General features: G+C 42.8%; 1 protein-coding gene across 1 annotated transcript in view; it reads right to left on the bottom strand.

Moving 5' to 3' along the window:
- Positions 1–2921: 2921 nt before the first annotated feature.
- CXIP1 (CAX interacting protein 1) overlaps positions 2922–24250 on the bottom strand; it is a 36432-nt gene continuing 15103 nt past the window's right edge. The window contains exons 2-3 of the mRNA XM_087694084.1: positions 3356–3625; positions 2922–3233 (exon numbers count right to left, since the gene is read on the bottom strand). Of these exons, the coding sequence (XP_087550210.1) occupies positions 3178–3233; positions 3356–3625 (326 nt within the window). The 3' untranslated portion in view covers positions 2922–3177. The remainder of the gene's footprint in view (positions 3234–3355; positions 3626–24250) is intronic.

Below are 24250 nucleotides of genomic sequence, written 5' to 3'. Positions count from 1 at the left end.
TATATTATGAAAAGGTACAATCATGGGCATCTAATTTGGAGGTGTAGTCATAATATGCATAGGTTCAAATTGTAGGAAGTATCCTCACTTGAAGGTCCTATTTATATCCTCGACTAGTTGAGCATGCTCTTTTAGGGGGAATCTGTAGTGTTATTGGATGACCATAAGGGTCATGCAACTGACCATTGTACAATGGTACTACTATAACATGAGAAATTTAGTTTAGATGCTTCACATTAGTCACTGGCAGTGTCATTGGCGGCATACCTTGTGCATTTTTAACCGGATGCAAGTAGACTCATTTGTAGACAAAGTTGTCTAAATCTAAGATTGAATCCTTATCCTAGATGCAAGTAGACATGTTTGCAAATGCATAGTAGAACCCCTTTCATGGGATAAGCCCACCAAACCTACCCATACCATTAATGTGTGTGCACGTGGTGTGATTTGAGTGTGTACACATGCATCATTTGGCATAAACTCTAGGTAGCATCAATTCCACAACCCAATCCTTCAATTATGGAGCATTTTAATGCTCTCTCCGATCTTCCAAAACACATATGAGTGAAGGAGGTGTCACCTTAATTGTATCTAAATATATGGTTTATTTTGGAGACTAATTGTCCTACTTACGAAAGTGTTGTTTATTAGCACAACATTAGAAATTCAAACAACCCCTAAATTTTGGATTATATTCTACATTTTCAACAAGAGTTCTAACATGGTGCGACAATGTTCCACGTTGTTTCCTTTTGGAAATAAATTTGGGATTACATTTACATGTTAGTTTTGGCTTTTTGGTTCACTACTCATTCTATTCATACTTTACACATATTTCTCCATCATTTCAATCCCAACCCAATATGCTTCACAAAATAGGAGGTACCCTTGCCTCACAAAATAGGAGGAAGGTTACTACATATTGGGGACTTGTTATTCTATAATTCTATAATGGGTAAAAGATCATTGAGAACGTAGTAATAAATGGTCCCAATGGTCTTTAAACCCTATTATAGAATAACATGTGGGCAAGTGGGCATGCATGTACACATGCATGTTTTTAAAATATACACAAAAAAAGTCAAATTTTGAAAAATCAAATTCAACAACCAAAGTAATAAATGAAAATAGTAAATTAAAGGATATTTATAGACATCATAATTAAGGTTACCTTTTGCAAGACTAACTTGGTTACTTAATGTTGCAACTTGCATTTTGAACATCATTATATTGGATTGTCATGAATAGTGTTTTGCTAAGCCACTGAACTAACTAGTTCAATACTTTCAAGAAATGAGAAAAAATCCAATAGCCTAACAAAGCTTTCTTCTAGAAAATTAACCATTTCCAAAATTTTGTCAAAGTCATTAAACAATAAAAAGGTGTAATGATTTGTCCAAGTTTAGCCCTAGTAAAACTTAATTCTCATAATCATTCAAAACTTAAAAGTGAAATTAATATGAATAATTGCCCCTTAATGTTACAAGAGCCATGAATTTGATAACCATTGCATGAGCTATACCACACCACATGTAATTTCACCAATCTCAATTTATTTAGCTACAAAACCTAAAAGTATCAACATTTATTTTAAAAATGTTCAAAGGATAAACAAGGTGTATTCTCGAAGGCCAATGTGAAAGACATCGCTACAAATTCTCAAAAACATTCAATACTAATAATTTATGGGATCCATTGCTATAAATAAGGGTTGTTTCTATTGTGAAACATGACTAGTACTTATAATTGTTCAATCACAAAAAATTTGCCATGACATAGTTTGTTGGATGAAATATCATCATTCATTTTAAAGTGGTGGTACTCACCTTATGCAAGTACAAGAATACTATGACCATGTTATAAACTAATTTCTTGCACATCCTAATCCCATATAAGGTGAATTTCACCAACCATAAGCCACATAATAGGAAGTCTATGGCTCTTCCAAGCTCACTTCAAATTTTTCCATTAGAGCCTTCTTGGTCTAGCTCCTGTGGGTTTTGTCAACTAGGCATATTGTATCCCAAATGTCACTCCTAGATTATTAGACATATTTTGGAAATGTTATCTATTTAATGCCCCCTTCTCTATTTTCTTTGTTAAATCACCTACCCACACACATGCACAACGCACGGTGCCCCTTAGAGAGAGAGAGAGAGAGAGAGAGAGAGAGAGAGAGAGTGTGTGTGTGTGTGTGTGTGTGTGTGTGTGTGTGTGTGTGCTGGTGCCGGTGTGCATTGCTGTGTGGTGGTGGCGTGGGTGGTTTCACCTCCCGGCCAGATATTAGGCATGAAACAAGGAGGTGATCCAATTTTCGTACAATTCTTTAATACAATTAGCCATTTAAATTGTCACTAGTTCTTACCATCAATTCATGAATTAAGCTTGGTACTCAACAGCAGCTTGAAACGGCAAGGAGTCTTAATGGCAGCTTGACTTTGGTGTTAGCATGTCCTTTTGAAGCCATCACTCCAAATTATATCTTGATTCAATCAATGGGATTCTTACCATGTTATACATCAGTCATTCAATTAGCAAGATACTTTGAAGTTAGTGTGTGCAATATTCACAGCAAGAACTTACAGGCAAAATAATTTGCAGTCTGAGTATGGATTACATACGGGTGAAGAAAGGGGATTTACTTAATGGGCCAAAGCCTGCCTTTTAAGACTCATGGACCATTTAGCCATCACGAGAGGGTGTGCATGCCATGCCCATGAGCTCAACTCAATGCTAAGCATCCAATAGAGTGCAGTACCCTTGAGCTTGTCAAAAGGAATGAGAATTTTATTTCCCACTTTTGACAGAGCCTCATTGGCATCTTAACTCAGAGTAGTAAAATCAAACCTTAGCATATGTTACAAACGTATGATAGTTCAGAAATATATCAGCAACAAATTAGATTAGTAGCGCCTTTAATATGAGAGGTAGACTCTGAAATGTTGTATTAACAGCCAAAAAATATGATGCTTCTCATTTAACATACATCACATGAATGCCACAAAAGATTGACATTTTCTACTAAATCCCTTAACCTTTATTAAACAAAGCTGAAATTGTAGACTGGAAAGCGAGATGGCACATAAATAGTTTGTGAGCTGTTACACTCAAATATATCTTAATTTACAATTTCTTCATCACTGCTGCTAAGAAGAATCACAAACAGCTGCTTTTTGCCTACGAGCACATGGCCTTCTCAATGGTTTCTTGCAATTCACCACTCTTGTATGCCTCTGCCAACAAAAGCATATGACAGATGACGAGACGGCCATGACATAATCAAAATAAGAACTGATGTAAAACCACAATTTAAAAGGTCAAGAATTCCTGGCAAACAAAGAACTCACATACACACCTAGGGTGATATCACAACCTCCAAAGAACTCGCCATCAATATACAGCTGGGGAAAGGTAGGCCAATTAGAGTATATTTTCATTCCAGACCGCAGCCCTTCATTCTCCAGGATATTGACCGTTTCATATGTTACGTTCAAAGAGTTCAATATTTGTACTACTGTATTCGAAAAACCACACTGAGGAAACAACTTGGTACCCTTCATGAAAAGCACCACTTTGTTGGATTTCACATAGGAGTCCAATGCTTCTTTGAGCTCAGGCGTCAGTTCTGAATTAAAACATAATAACAAGAGTTACTAAACTTGCCAGCACAAGGACACAATGCAACAACGAAAGAAGTAATTGTTACCAGAAGCTCAGAAATGAGACCCTTCTCAAGTACATTCTGTCTCACCCCAAAGGAAAGAGGGAAAACAAAGGGCAGCCTGAACTGACTTGTGACTCTTACTTTCCCCCTTCAACCTTAATTCAGACCTTTGAGAGCTATAAACAACCTATACACCTGTAAAAGTCAAAAGAGACGAATTCCATCTCGATATTTCAGCAGACATTATAATCTTCCATCCATACATGATCTCTAGACTACTGCGTGTATTGTAAATTCTAAGGTCCAAAGCTTTGACTCACAAAAGTAGCTTAGAGGCCTTGGGAGGCTTACAGCCAAGGCAAGCAATTGAAAGTCAGACTAGTAACCACATCCATGTCACCGTACCTAGCCTCCTATATCCCATATGTTGGTTTGCATAATAAAACAGGGTGCATTCATGCCAGATTGTGGAACTCTGACCATCAAGCCCTCACTAACTCGTAATTCTACCATTTTGCACAACTGACCATGCACCTATTTCGTCTAAAGAAGGTCCCTAGGCATCACATTATTGACTATCAAGCAAGAGCATGTGTGGGCTGCAAGTTGTTCGCTCATGTGAGCAAGAGCCCATGTGGGCTGGCACCTATGTCCACATTTAGCAAACACTTAATAGCTTAACAATAGATTCAATAAGAAATATCCACATACAACTAGGGCTAGAGTGCTCCTACACCCACATGACCCCAATTGGCCCCAAAGCTTGGCACCCCTTTCTGTATTTCTTTAGATTACTCATGTATGCTCAAAATTGATCACAAATGGATGTATTTCAGCGATTTCTCATGAGACAACTAATCCATGGGTGCACAATGACCTTGTCACCTTGAAGGTTGGCCTCCAACCAATTGTAGAGTATTCAAAAATATGAATGATCACTTTAACCTACCAAACCCTAAAAATTACAACTAGCATTTGAATCCGATTTCGCAGAGCATTTGCCTAGACAACTGTCCTACATAGTTCCCGTGCAATCCCATGTTGCTTCTCTCACAAACAAAGAGATTACTCGCAATGATACTGTGAAAACGTCGCTTTCTTCACAACCGAGTTTCCTAGAAAGTGCCCTAGACTCGAGATGTAATAACCTATTTTTCTAATATTCGGTTCAAAAACAACGGCATACCTTGATTTATATGGAGTTGCAAGACTGCCCAATGAAATCCCCATGCCAAGAGGAGAAGATTGGCTACTGTCCATGCGCTATCCATGCTATCAACTCATATTCCATGGTTGAAACCTGCAATTTCTATAGCAAAGAATAGAAGAATGGTGGTCTCCAAATTTGGATTGCTCAAAGTAAAAGAGGAGTCGTCCAAAATAGCCAAGATAAGATTTCCAAATGAGTAACCAATTGCTCCTTAATTAGATCTCGTTTTTTATTAAGAGCAAATTATATAAGCCAGCTACTCACTGGATGAAACTTTAGCTCAAGGCTTGCTTAATAACTTGCATAACCTAAGTAAGTTGCTTGCTGGGTGAAACTTTCAATGTAACTCAATACTAAAGTGCAAACTCTCAATTTAATAGAAATTTCACATTGCACCATGTTACTTTTGCCTTGCTCTCGTATATCATAGCATGTGCACTTATCCACTATATGCCCAATGTCAAATGTTTCACTAGCTATATATTGATCACCATGCCAAGAGCTAGGGATACTTGAATTAAAGTTCATTTTAAGTAAAAATCTTTGTGAAATTTAATTAGATTATTAAGTTCATTTTTCATTCTGGTGACAGTTGGAAGATGAGTCAAGACTGAATTATACAACATAGCATATACACTTGTCCACTGCACGGCCAGTGTCAAATCATTCACAGCCTATGCAATAGTCACCATGCCAAGAGCTAAGGATACCAAAATTAAAATTTATTCTAATTAAAAATCTTTGTAATGTTTAATTAAACCATTAAGTTCATTCATTCTAATGACAATTGAAAGTGACTCGGAACTTGGTCTTTCACCCCCTGTGTTTCTATTGCTTTGTTAGAAGACACAAGCTGGGAACAAAGCTCTTGGTTGCTACTCAAGCCATGGCAACTCCTAACACGAACCATAATGAGGCAACCACTATGGATCTTGAACGAGACCAAAACTACAACATCTCCAACCTAGGCCACTAAACTCTACTCATCCTCATCACATATGATTGTCTTTGCAAAGAAGACACGAACGAGACCAAAACTACAACATCTCCAACCTAGGTCACTAAACTCTACTCATCCTCATCACATATGATTGTCTTTGCAAAGAAGACACGTACCATACCAAAGCTCTCCATTGCAACTCTTGAGTTATGGCGACTTCTAACATGAACCATGACGAGGCCATAACCATGGATCTTAAACCCGAAGCTTTTTGAGACATTACTACTGTAACAGGCATGTTCACTGAAAAGGGCGGTAGTGTACAACCAAAATATATAAATGCTTTCACCCAATTAACAGTTGTCCGCTTTACCTGAACTTAAAGACATAGAATCAAAAAGAAATACAGGAAGCTAGAATGCTCTTGTTGCCACACAGACACCCTGTTGGCCCCTAAGTTAGGCGCCCTTTGCGATATTTCTTTATTTTTAAAAAGAGGGAAAATACAATGGGCTGTCTTTCACCAATTCTGGGTGAAATTTGGCAGCATAACAGTACAATTACTGGCCCAAAACAAGCCGACCAGGAGGGGAAACTCTGCCCAAGTCTGAAACTTCTGGTTGGAGTGCAGAATTGACCATTTCAGCCTGCTGAAATTACTAGTTCAGACCTGCAACTCTGCTGTAATCACTGGTTCAGACCTGCAATTCCGCTGTAATTACTGGTTCAGACCTGCAATTCTGCTGTAATTACTGGTTCAGACCTGTTCTGAAACCTGGTTACAACTCTTACTGTTCCCTGTACTATTCAGCCCTCTGTAATTACTGGTTCAGACCTGTTCTGAAACCTGTTTTCAGTTCATACTGCTCCCTGCACTGTCCTGCATCATCTGGGCCAAGTGCCCCTTGACTTTGACATCAATTGGGCTCTGAATTAACCTCTAAACAGTCCAAAAACAGTACTGATTCAGTGCTGTTTCAGACACTTACTTGGTGGGGTTACCACCCTCACCTGTCCCTGCTGGGACAGCATACAACTGCTCCTGTTCCTGGAGAAAGGAGGCTCTTGCCTCATGCAAAAACAGCATATTCCACACAACTGTACCTGAATCAGAAGAAAAGCCCTTGATTCTGCAGCATAACCATACTGTCAGGGAGAGAGAAAGAGAGTAGAGAGCAGGCTCAAGCCTCTGTGCATCATTGACAAGGAAGACCAGCTCTCAAGAGCTCTCCATCTGCTGCAATCCATCTCAAATGAGCCCCTTTCTGCCCCTCATGCATTGAAACTCGTTTTTGTGCTGCTCTCTCTCTCTCTTTTGGGAATTTATCCCCAAATTGTGACACATGGCATACATGTAGCAATTTCCCTGTTTAAACCTTTCGGTCTAAAATTCTCTATGATCGGTGAAAATTTTGACCTCAGCACAAACCAAAGGATTAATCCTCGTGCAAAAACGAAGATAATGACGCGAACAGATTCTGAGGTCCAAAAATAGTAACTCCCTAAATTTTAGGAGTTGCTTCCATTGCATCCCACTAGTCTTTTGACCATCTTTGCAGACTATAGCTACATCCAAATTTGTAATGTAGCTCAACTGAAAGTGAATTTCCACTGATGACCCCACATGGACTAATAAGATTTGTCCATCTTCACTTTGAACTAGTCTCTTCCAGGCTAGTTCTTCAACACACTTGTCCATATACACTTTCACAAGTCTCTTCCAGGCTTGTCAATCTACAATGCCATCAGTCTCTTCCAGACTTGTACTGGACCTTAACTGTCCAATCTTGACTCACTAGACATTCCTGTCCGTTTCACATACTAGCCATGCAACTCAAGCGTTTAGATTTCAAGAGGGATCCTTCCAAAAAGAAAAACCAAATAAAATATGTAATAAAGAAATCAACAAAAAGATAATAGTTGTCACAGTCTTGTGACAATTACCACCTTTGATTAACATCTCTATCAAACTCTACTCCCGATGCTTATGGCCTTACTTATGTTAGTTTAGAAATATTATGGGCCTTGGGCACCGTATTTAGCCTTTAGTTAGGCTACCTTTGTCACTTATGTTAGTTTAGAAATATTGTGGGCCTTAGACAATGTATTTATCCTTTAGTTGGAAACCTAACAAATATAGCTAGGCACCTAGTTTAGGGTTTCTTCAATTGTCTTATGTCTTGCTCTGAGGCTTCTATATATACTCCATTCTTGTTGTATCGCATCATCTACACCCTAAGAGAGAGAGAGAGAGAGAGAGAGAGAGAGAGATGTCAAAAGATGACCTACCAACAAGACAGTAGCGTTTGTGGGGAGAAACACGAAGTGATCTCGGCAAACATGAAGAAGAGAATAGAAGAGAGAAGAAACTCTAATGAATGGAATGATAAAGTTTTGACTCATGGAGTGAATGTGATACAAGGGAACAAGGGTGCCGTAACACAAGGAAGATGATGAAGACAGCCACGAACCACAAACCGCAATGTCCTCCTGAAGGGGTGTGAGGGTAGTGGAGAGGCTGGAGAGAAGAGGTGATGGACTGAATGAATCAATCGTGAGGAATGAATGAGAGAGTGGCCTATACATAGACACAGTCAGTCTAGGATGACGCCCCTTTTTGGGGCTGCAAACCCTAAATGCAAACCCTAAACGCAAAAACACAAACTACGAGTGAAGGGTGAAGGGTTTCTCAACAACCCCTCTCAAGCCCAAAATTGCAAAGGAGAACTCAAAGATATGCTTGGAAAATGGAATCCGCATATCAAACATGAGACACTCGCATACAATAGTGAGTCACTAGCTACATGAGCACTAGCACCAACTCCCTCTCTCCAATAGAACCCACACTGCAAGTGGTGAATGATTGACAATGGAGAAGAGAGCCTAAATATAAAGGCAAAAAATATGCCAATAATGTGATCAGGTTGGCAAGCAATAAATACCGAAACCACCATCAAGATGACAAATTTAAAAATACCTAAATAACACTAAAATGCAAGTCCCACTCATACATGTGCCCAAACTCACTCATGAGCTGCCTAGACAGACTACTAACACCCTCTCTTAGATCACGGGTGATCTAATATAATACAATGATATAACGAGAATGACTCATCATAATACATACAACAAAGACCACCAAAACAGAACCATGGATACCAAGCAATGGGTGATCAAGCCACCACCAAGGTGCCTCAGAGAGAACCTGATGTCAATGTTGATCGTATATGAACCTGAAAATACAGAAGAATCATAGCAACTCTGTGTGTCTGTCAATAATGCCTCGTAGTAGCATATATAAAACATCCTATCAAAAATACCTAGAGGCATACGTAAACATGGATTCCCACCATCGACCAAGATAGCCAAAGTGTCCTCTCGTGGAAGCTTGGACTATAAGTCAATCTCGATCTCTATCAAGAGACAACCCATCATGAACCTAGAAGTGAATCCCAACTCCAAAACTTCACAATCTACTAGACTTTGGTCAATGTGTCGAGGAAGTCCCTCTCTAGAGCCTATGCACACGTATACTTATATAGATGAGGCTCGCATACCCCACCTCTCTGCCCTCTCGTACTCTCTCTCTAGCACTGGAGAGTTATGAGAGAGAACCACATTACTTGCATTAGAAAGCAGCTAAAGGAGGGGCTGCCAAGCCCTTCCTACAATCCGAAGAAGATAACCCCATTAGTGCCTTGGCCTTGGCCTTGGACGAAGAATCTAAGTCGAAGTCAAAGCAAGTGGATAACTCGACGAAGGAGCTTGTATTCGACGACTCCTACTTCCTTCTCAAAGCCGCTAACTATTTAGAATCCTTGCACAAATGTCCCTTCTTACCACGGTGATAACATTAGGCCTTTGACTTCTTCTTCCTATCATTCCCTCTCTAACCATGTAAATGCCTTGTTGGAGCCATTATACTGGGTTGGAAGCCTCCCCTATAACTATAAAGACACCTCATGCTCAAGCAACATCGAGACATATGGGCAAAGCTCACTGGCATTGATGACGTCTAGGCCCCACAAAGCATTGAAAACTCCAAACTCTGAAGGGAGCTTATAGAGCACAATCCCCATGAGATGAGCCTCTAGAAGGGCAGATTGCATTCAACGAAGCGGATCCTATACTTGTATAACACAAAGCAAGAATGACCGAATAGTATCCTTTGACTCAAAGTTCATCTGTTGGAGCTGACCATAAAGAGTAATTGCAAGTATAGTCAAGGGAGCCTCGTACAGCATCTGAAACTTCACCCATATTACAGATGCAATCCTACAAGAGGTGACTGCCAGAAGAACTTCGTTAGGGATATAGAGAAAAGAGCAGAATATGCATGCACATCATCAGAATCCCATGTGAGCTCAATGAAACCAATCTTTCTTCTGTGGATGGGCGGTAAATCCCTCATTACAACTTAATTACAGCAACAAACAATAAATGCAAATCTAAAAATACAAATTTACCTACTAATCTTGGACAATACACACCTAATTGGCCCCAAAATTGGAGCTCCTTTTGGTATTTCTTTAGCTTTATTCAAAAAAAAGTTGATTTACAATGGGATTCTCCCGATCCCCTTCACAACCCAAACTCCCCTTACTGTCCAAAGTGACCAGTAAGTCTTCAATTTGTTTTGCCCCTTGATTTGAGCCCCTAATTAGCCTTCACCCACATAGACGATGAAAATGCCCCAAATTCAATGGTTGGCTAGTCCTCCATCTTAATTTAGCTGAAATTCACCTTCAGCCCTAGAAAATCCAAGTCTTGGAGCTTCCAATTTCTGGCACGTTTCCCGAGGCTACTAGTAAATCCTAATTTCTGTTGTAAATTAGGATTTACAGTAGAGAAATTTGCAATTTCTCAACCTCCAAGGGTCCAAATACTGAGATCTTTGGAGCAAGGCTGTGAAATGGCTAGGAGATGAGAGAGAAAATTGGAGAGAGAGAGAGAAAATTCAGAGTGTTGTCACGACACTTAGGAATGGAAGTTGCCTAGCCAATTTAATTATTGGCTAGTCATATTATTTTTTAGGACACCGAAATAATTATTAGATTAATTTTCAGTATTTAAAGACTGAAAATTAATATTTAATTATGAATAATGCTGGAAAAACCATTTGGGAAGGTTGCCACTTCTCAAAAATGCCCATTCAAGACTAAAAAACGTATTTAGAGGCTGGAGAGCAACATTTTTAGTGTATTCAGCCTACAAGAGAGAGAGAGAGGAGATGTTGGTTTGATTTGCAGCCATTGGAGGATACAGCCAGGGGCAGGAGAAGACCAATTAACAACAGGTGACAGCATCTACAGGCTGTTGAGACAGGTCAGCAGCAGTAAATGTCTGATTTTCTTCACTTCTTTGCATCTACGAGCTCTTGAGACAGGGCAGGGCAATAAATGAAAGATTTCTTTCAGTTCTTCGCGAAGAAAGTCTAAATTTTCTCTCTCCTCAGCATTCTCTCTCTTATCTCCTAGCCTTTCTATAGCCTTGCTCCAGAGATTACAGCATTGAAATCACCAGAGGCTGAGAAATTTCAGATTTCTCTACTGTAAACCCTAATTTGCAGCAGAAATTAGAATTTAGCAACAGCCTCGAGAAGCGTGCCAAAAATTGGAAGCTCCAAGACTGGGATTTTTCAAGGCTGAAGGTGAATTTCAGCTAAATTCACGTGGAGGACTAGCCAGCCATTGAATTTGGGGCATTTCCATCCTCTATGAAGTGGGTGAAGACCAATTAAGTGCCCGAATCAAGGGGCAAATCAGATTGAAGACTTGCAGGTCACTTTGGACAACAAGGGGAGTTTGGATTGTGAAGGGGATTGGGAGAATCCCATTGTAAATCAACTTTTTCTTCAATAAAGCTAAAGAAATACCAAAAGAGGGGGCAATTTTGGGGCCAATCAGGTGTGCATTGTCCAAGATCAATAGGTAAATTTGTATTTTTCAGATTTGCATTTATTGTTTGCTATTGTAATTAAATTATAATCAGGGATTTACCACCCATCCACCGAAGGAAGGCCGGTTTCATGGTTCCATTGTCGGGATACCATCAAATCCTTTGAATCGGTGGGCCCGTGGTACTTGATTGCAACTTGGGACTAAAGCATTATTGCTGAAATTGTTCTCAGTGTTGGAAATAAAGGCCCTTGTGCCTTTTAAATGTGCTCAGGTGTAAACACACCCTTAGCACTTGTACTTTCATATATATATCTATCTAAAAACCTAAAGCGATATACACTCGATTATATCCATAAGTCGTACTCACTCTCTCTATCTCAACTTTGCTCTCTCTCACTCTATGTCTTTCTGCTGCTAACAATCACTGCGTGTCTCGATCCCCGTGCCCTCTGAGCTCAAGAAACTGGTATCAGAGCGTTGGTTACAACGTTCGCGTTTCCAAGGAGTGTCAGGTCGCAACACTTGACAAGTGAGGCAAAACAGGTCATGTGCAAACAACATGTGTAGCAAAGGTCGTGGAGAAGACCAACGAGCAGTCCAGCGGAAGACCAAGCGCCTGCTAGCGTACGACCAGATCTAACGGATCAACATCAATCAAACGGACCAACGCGGTGGTCAGGCAACTGTCGACATGTCTCAGCCCAAGCAAGATGTTCAACAGATAGTCCGGCAACGATTCACAAGCTTGACGGGCTGCAGACGACCAGTCGCTGCAAGCGACCACACGACTGCACAGTGGTCAACGGCACGTCAAGTCACACACAAAAAAAATATTCAAACCAAAAAAAAAAAATCAGCTTCTACCCCTCTTACTTGACGGGGTTTCGCGCGTGCAAGCACAAAAGGTCAAATTTGTGCAATCCTAGCCTAGAAATTTGAGGCTTTTCTAGATTGAGTACCATTCATGCAAAATTAATGGCATCTGTATCAGAAATTGCAAACATTATGCACGTTTGAATTGGGGATTTCGCCAAATTTATTGAAATTTTGCTCATTTCAATAAAATTTATCAACATTGGACCCATAAAATTTGGGGCTTTTACTGTGTTGGTGAAATTTTGTTTAGTTGAGTCAGATTGGCTGACATTGGTGCACATTTGGACTCCAGAAATTTAGGGCTTTTGCAAAATTTTGTGAAATTTTGCTAATTTTGCCAATTTTATGCTTTCGAGAACATGTATTAATGCAATTGGGACAAATCGGTCAATGAAATTTGGGGGTTCTGCTGAAATTACTCTATTTTGGCAAAATTGGCCTATTCTATGCATGCCAGAGACAGTGCACATGTATGATTGATGCTTTGAGCACAAAATTTTGGGGCTTTTGACCGCCCGTGTCAAATTTTATGCCCATGGGTACATGTACAACAGAAATTGCAGCTAAATTTTGGGACTTCTCATGTAATGTGATGTATTTGCCCTTGGAAAAGCTGTAATCAGTTGTGGAGTGCTATAGCACATGGTTTGGTGCTTCTGAAAATTTACTTACAGATCTGAAATTTCTGCTTCTACGTGGTCATTTATTGTTGGTTGGTATTTATTTGTACCTTGGTCACTTGTGTGACAGTTTGGGCCTGCATTTGCTGAATTTCTGGTCACCTTTGGGCTGAAAGTCATGGCTGGCAGCAGTGACAGCAGTAATCTCATGCACATTAAGAAGCTTGATACGCAAGGCAGCCACATTTTTCAAGGGAAATGCATTGCAAAGGTTCAAGTTCAAGCACATGTTTGCTTCAAATTGGTTGACACGTACCTTTGAAATAGACATTATGATGGCATCACTTGAATTCCAAAGACTACAAGTACTTGGATCAGTATAATAAGAAGTTTTGGAATGCATTGCTGCCAGTTACTTCTTATCGCACAGTACCCCTCCATGAGTAGGTGGAGAAGTATATTTGTGGTTTGCCAAAGGGTATTCGGGATTTTTGCATTAAGGCCACTGTTTCTAGCATGTCTCAGCTTATAGAAACTGCTACTACAGCCGACACATTGCTGTGTGGAAAGGATGCACAATTCCACGATGATGATGCCAAGTCACATGTCAAAGAGGTAAAGGCTAAGAAAAAGGGTAAATCTGAAAATAAAGCTGAACACCAAGGCAGATCTGAAAATAGGGCTGAAAAAAGGAACGGATCGCAGAGAAAGAGTGGGAAAAGTGATGCACGACGTAGGAAGCATATGGCTGCAATTAATGCTATATTTGTGAACAGGAAGGGCATATGGCATGCAGCTGTCCTCATAAACAAAAAGCTGAAAAGGATGATAATAAGGGAAAGAAAGGCAAAACCACTACTGGTTTAGTGCTTGATGTAGTGGCAAATCAGCCTAATCAAGATAGTACTGAACTTTGTAGGACATGGGGCAAAATCAGAGATCAGCATGCATTGATTTTTCTTGATCTAGGGGCACGGTCAAATTTCCTCTCTCTTGATATGGCAGCCTGTTTAGGCATCAGAGAGGATGAGATGGGGCCCATGGGTGAGATTGGTACGGCATGCAAGGGATGTGCAAAGCTGGTCACTCCTATCATTGGAAAGCTTCATTTGCACATTCGAAGTTATGTGGACAGCAAAGAGTTCTTTATTGCTCCATTGGAAGGATGTGATATCTTGCTTGGTATGACTTGGTGTCATCGTGTGCATGCAGTGATTGATACTCATGATATGATTGTTACCCTCTTCCATAGAGGCAAAGTTCATACTTTAGATGTAAAATTGAAAGGGGAATCTGTCCCTATTGTATCTACTTCTGCTATTTCCAAAGTAATTAAAAAACATCTTTCAACTTACTAAGAGAGTAGCTGATCGTCATAGGCATGCTTTGCACTTTGCAAAGAGTGATTATGTATTGCTGCAATTTGAAAAGGCATGGCTGAAAAAGGTAAAGGGCAAAGAGCAATTGTATCCAAACCTGCCTATGAGATGCTATGGGCCATTCCAAGTGTTGGAGAGGATCAATGATGCATGCTATAGGCTGAAATTGCCTCCACACTGGCAGATACACAATGTCTTTCATGTGAGCTTGCTTAGACCTTTTCATGGAGATGTGCCAGAGAATGTCTCTAAAGAAATTCAGCCAGAAATGCAAGAGAATACTCTTCCCCAAATTGCAAGCTGCAGACAGGAAAATTGACAAACTGGTTTAGAAGGGGACTCCGCATTATACTAATGCTCAGACTGTAGCTATCCTTTGGATTTGAGCCTAAGCAAGCGGCGGATGATATCTGCGAGGCAGGGAGGGCTTATTACCGTTTTCGTCAGATTATATCAAGCCTTTGTCTACGTATGACTATGTTTGTTTATCTCTCGATTTACAGCACCTTCCAGTGCAAAGGACTCCTACATTAAGCTGTTCATTTTTGCTTTAGCTTCTACAATTTAAAGATATGCAGAGTTCAATTCCCTCGTTTTCACCCTTGGAGTATTTTGATGGAGCTAGAGGAGATTCTTTTGGGCAATCATGGAAGCTTCAATCTAGAGGCTCACAAAGATGTGTTAGCAAGGTCAAGAAGAGACATCGCTAAGCAATCATGCTCTGTATCAAGGCACGAACAATGTAAACAAGCATGAGGAAGAACACATAGCTTTTAAATATCAATGGTTTATTGGAGGGAAAACTCCAACAAATTTTACCCCCATTGAAGGTGCCACAAAAGCAGTCTACTCACCAAAGCATGATGATGTTGGCCACTCCCTGAAGGTTGAGTGCACTCCCACTCTTGGATTAACGAAATATCCTCCTATTTCAACTGTTTCATTTCCTATATTGCCAGGTACCAAATGGTGTGGTTGGACTCCTAGCAAGGGTATTGTAAGTTGGCTAAGAAGATACAAGAATTGTAGCTCAACTGTAGTCCCCAGTGCAGAAGATTTGGAGTAATTGTTGTCAATTGACGATGTTGGAGCCAATTTATTGTTAATGTACACACCTGTTGTTGAGCTAAAATATGCATTACTTGCTGATTAGCCTCTTAAACAGCCCCAAAGCACATTAAAAATGCTCTTTTAGAGTAAAACCCTAAAACGGGGAGCGGTTCGAGAGAGTTCAGTGGAAACCCTAAAACGGGGAGCGGTTCGAGAAAGTTTAGTGGAAACCCTAATTTTTGGGGCGCCCTTCTACATCTATAACTAGACAAGCTGTCCCCATCAGCAATTATCCTTGTTTTGCAAGTTACACCAGCCCACACACCCTCTACTTGTTGGCACCCAGTTTCCAACCTGCAGCCCGTCTCCTTCTGTTGTCCAGCCATCATCAACAGCAGCCACATCATCTTCAGCCTGTCCATTGCTATAGGCGACAACTCTCAGCTACTGGCGACTGCTCCAAACTGTCCTAGACTGCTGTTCAATCTGCTTTCCATCATCTCCAGGGTCAGCCAGCTTGCGTTTTCAGCATTGCAGGCCCTGACACTCTCAGACACTGTTTTAGCCTGCTGTTTACAGCAGACTGTGCACAATTTCCAACCCCTGATCGGTGGTACACTGCTGCGTTTACCAGTTTCCAGCCTCCAGACTGCTGCATTTTGGTGACCAGCCTGCTGCCATTCACTAGTCAGCACTCCTACACTCCGACTGGTGGTCACAGACTTGGGATCCGTCTTTGGTGGACGTCACACTCCGACATTGCTCTACCCTTGAGCACATTGTACACTCTTACATTCATTTACAGCATTCATTCACTTCAGAGTTGTGTTCTCTCTCTCCCTTCTTCTGTTTGTGTTTGAGTTTTTGTGTTTGAGTTTTGAGTTTTGCGTTTAGGGTTTGAGTTTTGCCCTCTGTGTCTGTGTCTGTGTCTTTGTGTTTCTGTCGTGGTCGTATACTCTGTGTGTCCTCAGTGCAAACTCTAGCAGTCTTCTTAACACCTGTAACTCAAGAAGGTGTAAAACAAGAACCTCATTTTGCAACTACGGGTATAATATATGCAGCTTATCCATGTGTTAGAACTATTCATGTACTTGGCAATCTTGTGAAGGGAAACACTCTACAAGGTGTTGGAACTTACTTTGGAGGCAGAGAGGGTGCTAGCAAATTTGAGTGGCCATCCTAATTCTGGGGATCCAAGCTTGTTTACAAGGGAGCATCTAAGTACACCCTATCAGAGGAAGACATTGGGTTATGGATGATGTTCATTTATACACCTGTAAAATCTAAAGGGCTTCAAGGGGATCCTGTCTCTTCCATTACAACAAAAGTAATGCTTGCTCCTCCAAACGCCACTCAACTAAAGATTGTTGGAGACATACGTGAAGGTAACAAAGTTGCAATTAGTGCAACTATCCCTAGGGGCATTGAAGGAGCTAGTCGTGTGCAGTGGTTCAAAACAAGTATTCCTAATGAGTCTCTAGGAGATGCAAACCTTGAAGCAATCAGTATCTCCAAAATTTTTAAGGCTTTTCTTCCTCTTGGTGTTGTTGGATTTTATCTAGCAACAAAATAAATTCTTGTCCATTCAGATGGTGAAAGTGAAGATCCTGCCTTGGTCTTTTCCGACATTCCTATTGAAATGTTGCCTCCAAGTCTCAATTTTCTTTCCATAACTGGCGAGTATATAGAAGGGAAACTTTAACAACTTCATATGGATATGTTGGAGGTCATGAAGGAAGAAGTCAATACAGCTAGTACCTCCATGAGAATGAAATTGAGCCTAGCACATCAATATTGGAATCGACAAGGCTTCTACAATATCACATCACAAAGGAGGCTGTGAACAAATTTGTATCATTCAAGTGCATCCTTGTTTGTGATGATGGAATGGTTGGAGAAGCACGATTGTAATGGGACATGAATGAATTCAACCAACTCCACCAAAGGTTTTGTCTCTAGAAATCCGAGGGGATCCTATTGAGGGAGCTCAGCTGCTATTAGAGAAGACATATTGGGGTGGAAATGAAGGTTCTTCTATGCTTCAATGGTTTCAAAGACTACCCAATGGAACACAATGAGAAAGGGGCTACAAGTAACACATATAATGTCTATATGGAAGATATAGACAGCTGTCTTTTTATTTCATGCGATCCTATTCGATCAGATGGCACCAAGGGACCAATTGCTGTTTCTCGGCCCATTGGACCCATAATATCTGCTCCACCTACTTGTGAATCCTTAGAGTTGCTAGGTGAGCCTATTGAAGGTGGAGTATTCAGATATCTTGCAGTTTACAGAGGAGGGGTGCAAGGAGCTTGCAAAGCTGTATGGAGTCATGTGGCACCTGATGGGCTAGAAAAGCAGCTGGAGACTGATGATACGATGGTCTTGACAATTAAAGATCTGGAATTGGTAGCTTGGAAGTGTGTTGAGACTATTACAGATGACAAAAAGGTTGTGAAGAAAATCCTCAAGGCAAGAGAAGGGTACGAGAAACCCAATTATGGGTCTAAAGTTCAAATTAAGTATATTGCAATGCTCTCTAATGGAATAGTCTTTGAGAAAGAGGGCTTAGGTAAAAGGGGACCTTTTGAGTTTGTTATGGATGAAGAACAAGTCATACCCGGATTGGACAAGGCCGTATCCTCAATGCAAAGGGGAGAACTTGCACTTGTTACCATTTTCCCAGAGTATGGGTTTGGTGATGTTGAGACTAAGCGGGGACTAGCAATTGTGCCTCCTAACTCCACTCTAACGTATAAACTTGAGTTGGTAGACTTTAAAAAGGAAAAAGAATCTTGGGATATGGAGACTCCAGAAAGATTGAGGCAGCTGGCAAGAAGAAAGAGGATGAAAATGCATTGTATAAACTTGGGAAGTACACCAAGGCTTCCAAATAGAGAAGGCAGTGAAGTATATTGAATATGATACTTCTTTCTCAGATGAACAAAAGAAGCATGCCAAATTTGTTAAAGTGAGTTGCTATCTTAACAATGCTGCCTGTAAGCTAAAGCTGAAAGACTACAAGGAAGCTGCAAAAGCATGTACTAAAGTGCTTGAGATGGACTCGCAGAATGTTAAAGTTTTATACAAAAGAGTACAAGCATACATTGAAACTGCTGATCTGGATCTTGCAGAACTGGACATCAAGAAGCATATTGTTCTTCTAAATTTTGCAAGCTATGACTGGACACACCAGGAATACAATGGGGGCTTAGATTGGAAACATCAGATGTCTCAACAAGAGTATTACTCACATGGTTTTGATCCTTATCATGTGCCACAAGGCAATATTGACTCTAAATTGTCTTATAGGAGGCAAGTGGTATCCAGTAGCAATATTATGAGTATCATTTGAGAAATGGACCTCAGCAAGTCACTTGTTCACATGCTTGACAAGCTTGACATGCTTGATGTACCAGTAGACAGAGTGAACTAGAGAACCCGAACACAACCTCGGAAGAGAAGCCACTAGCTCTCTGCATCCATGCTGGAAGGAAAACGAAGGCCTCGTCACCAAGTCGCGGCTGAATCTCCGAGGTCCCGATCTAGGTGGAACCCGAAGATCCTGGGTATCAGTCGCTGGTCGAAGATAGCCACCCCAAGAAAGTAGAGGATGGGTGAAGAACTTCATGTGGAGTAGGTTCCCCCTCTGAGGTGGGAGGTGGAGGGGCCCCCGCTGAAGTCGAAGAAGTAGATGCCCCCTTTGAGAGCAAAGAAATAGCATCCTCCTCTGAAGTAGATAGGAAATCCAAAAACTCATGGATCACGGACTCCGAAATGTCTGATGACGAAGGAAGTGCTGCCGATCGTGCCAAAGAAGGTATCTGGGGTGCCGAAGAGCTCCCAAAGGTAGCCTCTTGAACTTGAGTAGTCGAGGGTGGGGAAGGGTGGGGCTCAGAATGAGCAAGAGGTGGGCAACAGTCACTGTCTCTTAGTGGAGCGAACTGTGTAGCCGAAGAAGAGGAAGGAGTCTAGCAGCCATTGTATCTCGAAGGAGCAGACTAACGAGGAGACAATATCAAACAATCACTGTCTCTCGATGGAGCGGACTGCAGATCCGTAGGTCATGGAAGCCACTGTACCTGAAATTAAGTGGGAGAAGACTGCCACTGGCATTGCGACGATCTCCAGGAGGTCGTAGCGCCAATCGATCCTCCATGTGCTGGAAAGGACTTAGCGCGCATCGGATGCGTCTTATTGCCTTGAGCATAGTACTCTGATAGCCAATGTAGAACATCTCTTTGGCCCAGAAAGGAGAGGTGGCACAATGAATGTCTGGTAAAAGACGCATACACTCCGGGGGGGTGGGGAGCAAAAATCGAAGTCGGCAAGCATCAGTGGTGTGTTTGGTGATGACACGGTAGGAGCACCCAGTAGTCTGGTCATCTGTTAGTAAAGAAGCCATGGATACCAGTGTGCCTTGCCGAAGAAGGAAGAGGTCAGCCACCATGAACCACGAGCTGCAATGTCCTGTTGGAGATCATAGCCAGGCAGGCAGACTGCCTGCACAGCAGTCGGACTGTGCAGTCGGACTGCCACGTGGCAGTCCGACTGTCTGCAGCCCAGTCGGCTGCATTTAATGCAGCCGACCTGTTCTGGTTGCGCCCTATTTCTGGCGCCCTATTTTCTGGCAGATCTCGGCTATTTACACCCGACGTTCCCAGCAGTCTACACACACTTCTCTGACGCAGATTACAGACCGGTGACGCGCAGATTCTGTCTCTATTCACAGATTTCAGACAGCAGACAGTGCAGACTGCAGCAGACTTCGAGGTGGACAGCAGGTTGCATCGTCGAGGTGGAGACACGCAGTCCAGCGCACTGCGCCCGTGTATATCTTTGTATTCAGCATTCTTTATACAGCAGATCTTCATCGTCCACTATCTCTTTCTCTCCCTTCTCTCTCTGCGTTCTCTCTCTCTCAGTCCTACGCTTCCGCACCGCTGCACTCTGACATGGTATCAGAGCAGTTTTTAAGGGCTGACTGAGCGCAGAATCGACCTGAAGAGGAGTTTCCATCGCGACACAAATTTGCGTTTTTTGCGTTTAAGGGCAGACAAGAGGGCTGCGCCTTGGAACAAGGCTGAAACGAGTGTGGGCGCACAGGAAAGGAGTACAGGTGGTGGATTTGTTGCTGTTTACTGCTGTTTGACGCAGAGGAAGTTTGAGTTTTCAGCCAACAAGTGCAGGTTTTGCTTTTTCATCGCCTCCGGCGGGTGAAGAAGCTTCAGGACGCGGACGAGCCTTAGCAAGCTGAGTTTTCCCAGTCAGAGGGGGCTGCTTTTGCGTTTGTGAAGGCATTCCAGGTTAAGATGTCTACAGAGATGGACTTGGAGTTCCAGTCGATTATGGACCGGAAGGTGCCTGTCTTACCGGCTCTTCCTACAGATCAGAAGCTCAACGGCAACAACTACCGCATTTGGCGCGTCATGATGTTGGCCATCCTTGAGTCCTATGATTTGGCGGAGTTGGTACAGGAGGAGATTGACCGGCCCTCGGTAAGAGATGAGTCCAAACTCTCTTCCGATGCTCCTGCGGAGTTGGCCAAGGCCCAGTCTCATTGGGACAAACTGAATGCCAAGATTCGATCCTTTCTCTTTCTATCATGCACTACAGCCGTGATCGCTCACATCGAGCAATTGACGGTGGCTCGGGAGATATGGCTGGAGCTTGATCAAATGTACAATCAGATGACCCTGATGAAGAGGGTTTCTTTGGAGGTACAGATGCGGACCTTGTCCGTCAATAAGTCTTCTTCGCTACGGAAACACATTAACAAGCTAAGGCAGCTACAGATGCAGGTTCAGAATGCAGGGAAGCCGATTTCCTTCGAAGACATGGCGATCACACTATTGTCCCAGTTGCCGCCACGATTCGGTACATTTTACTCTGCCCTTATTGCTTCGGGGCGAGAGTCTACTCTTCGGTGGGAAGAGTTGGTTCCTATACTCTTGGACCAAGAGGAACAGTTAAAGGGACAGAATGCTTCCAAGTCGGAGGCGCTGACAGGTCACGCCTCTCAGAAGAAAGGGAAGGACCAAAAGAAGAAGAAGGGGGATAACAAGTCCAAGAAGGACAAGGAGAAGGACAAGGACAAAGACTCCACATGCCATATTTGTGGAAAGACTGGCCATTGGAAGAAGGATTGCCCTGACAAAGACACGAAGGACACCAAGAAGAAGAACACTAAGGATTCTGGAGCGGTGGCTGCACCCTCATCAGCTGCATTTCTTCATCTAGCTATCATTGAGGACGCTTCACCGAATGCTTCTGATGCTGCAATGACGGCTCCCCAGGCTCCAAAGTGGATTGTTGATAGTGGTGCCTCACGGCACATGACTCCTTCATCAGATGGTGTTGCCCAGCTGCGGCCCTCGCGTGGGCAGATTCTCATTGGAGACAGCTCTTCAGTTTCTATTGCAGGTCGGGGTAAGATGCAGCTTATTCCGGATGGACGAGGTGGTACCCATACCTCAGAGGTTTTGCATGTACCAGGATTAGGGTACCATCTCCTTTCAGTTCATAAGATTTGCTCCCTTGGTCTTTTGGTGGAGTTTGACAGTTCTACGGTGCGAGTCCTTGATCGTGGATCGAGGAAGGTTCTCTCATCCGGATATGAGGAGAACGGCATTTATAAACTGAAGTCTTCCACTGCCCTCTCTACTCTTCTTCTTACCTCACAGTCACAGTCAGAATTATGGCATGCTCGGTTTGGTCACCTGAACTATGACTATCTTCGGAGGGCGTCACGTGGACAGCTTGTTGGAGGGTTGCCGGATATAGTGGTGAGCCAACAGCCATGTGTCTCCTGCATTCGGGGGAAGCAGCATAGGGATGCCATTCCCCACACAGCTTCGCGGCGGTCTACTTCCCCGATGGAGCTAGTATCTACGGATCTATGTGGCCCTATGAGGAATGAGTCCCTGCGTGGGAGCTCGTACTTCATGCTGATCGTGGATGACTATAGCAGGATGACATGGGCCTACTTTTTGGCATTAAAGTCAGAAGCTTTCTCGCACTTCAAGGATTGGCTTCTCTTTGAGGAGAACCGATCAGGCCGAAAGTTCAAGACCTTGCGATCCGACAAGGGAGGTGAATTTGTGTCTAATGAGTTTGCTCGGTTTTGTGCAGATAGAGGAATTCACCAGGAGTTTGCCAATACTAATACTCTTCAAGAAAATGGTATTCTTGAACGGAAGAACCGCAGTGTGATCGAGATGGCGCGCACCATGATGGAGCACCAACAGACCCCTCAGGTTCTGTGGGCCGAGGCTGTGGCTATTGCAATCCACATCCTCAATCGATCCCCTACTTCGGCCGTGGAAGGGATGACCCCATTTGAGGCTTATTTTGGGACGAAGCCAGATGTTTCTTACTTTCGGGTCTTTGGGTGTGATGCCTATGTTCACATTCCCAAGGCTCACCGTGATAAATTTGAAGCGGCTTTCCGAAAACAAGTATTTGTTGGCTACAGCTCCCAGTCCCAAGGCTACCGACTGTATGATCCCGTCAAGCGGGATGTATATACTAGCCGTGATGTGCGGTTTGTGGAGGTTCCGGCTACTTCAACGGGTGAGGAGCATCCCGTTCTTGGAGATCCAGGGGAGAGTTGGGCTCCTTCTACAGTTCCACTGGAGCCCGTGCCTTTTGATTATGATTCTGTTTCTGACACAGAGTCTACTGTTCCACCGGACACCTCTGAGGAGTTACCACCGGTGGATATACCAGAGTCTTCTGCTGATGGAGAACGTCGAGGGGAGGTTCGGCCTCCTCCTCACTGGGCCCGTGACACACTCCGTGATTCTGGGATCGAGGGGGTTCCTGAGGAGTGGGGACCGCAGGATGGTCCGCGGCGGTCACGGAGGCACCAGGCACATTCTACGGAGCTTGTTTGCTCCAACTATTGTTTGCTGACCCGTGTTATGCAGGATCGAGAGCCCACCTCCGTGAAGGAGGCTTTACAGTCCGCCCCATGGAAGAAAGCTATGGAAGCTGAGTTGGAGGCTATTGAGAGGAATGGCACTTGGTCACTCGTGCCCCACCCCCCGAAGAAGAAGGTGATTGGAGTCAAGTGGGTCTTCAAGACCAAATACCTCAGTGATGGTACTTTGGATAAGCACAAGGCTCGCCTTGTTGCTAAAGGTTTTGCACAGCGCCCAGGTATTGACTGTCATGACACTTTTGCCCCCACAGCTCGTATGGCGACCATTAGAGCTGTTCTTGCTTTGGCTGGCCATAGGAGATGGCCTGTTTATCAGTTGGATGTGAAGTCGGCCTTCCTGAATGGTGATTTGAAGGAGGAGATCTATGTTAAGCAGCCTCCTGGCTTTGGTTCTTCAGATGGGAAAGTCTGCAGGTTGAAGAAGGCCTTGTATGGCCTCAAGCAGGCTCCGCGTGCATGGAACGAGAAGATTGATTCGTTCCTCCAGTCTCAGTTGGGATATCGGCGGTCCAAGGCCGATCCGCAGCTGTATGTTCACACTTCCGCGGATGGTTGTGTGTTGTTTGTATTATATGTTGATGATTTTATTGTCACAGGTGATGATGCACAGCAGGTACAGGAGACAAAGTCAGCTTTACATCGGACGTTCAAGATGACGGATTTGGG

Source organism: Lygodium microphyllum, chromosome 15 (assembly GCF_053477565.2).
Source record: "Lygodium microphyllum isolate KBCC chromosome 15, Lygodium_microphyllum_v1.1.10, whole genome shotgun sequence".
NCBI classification, from domain to species: Eukaryota; Viridiplantae; Streptophyta; class Polypodiopsida; order Schizaeales; family Lygodiaceae; genus Lygodium; species Lygodium microphyllum.
This window is presented reverse-complemented; position numbering and strand designations above follow the sequence as displayed.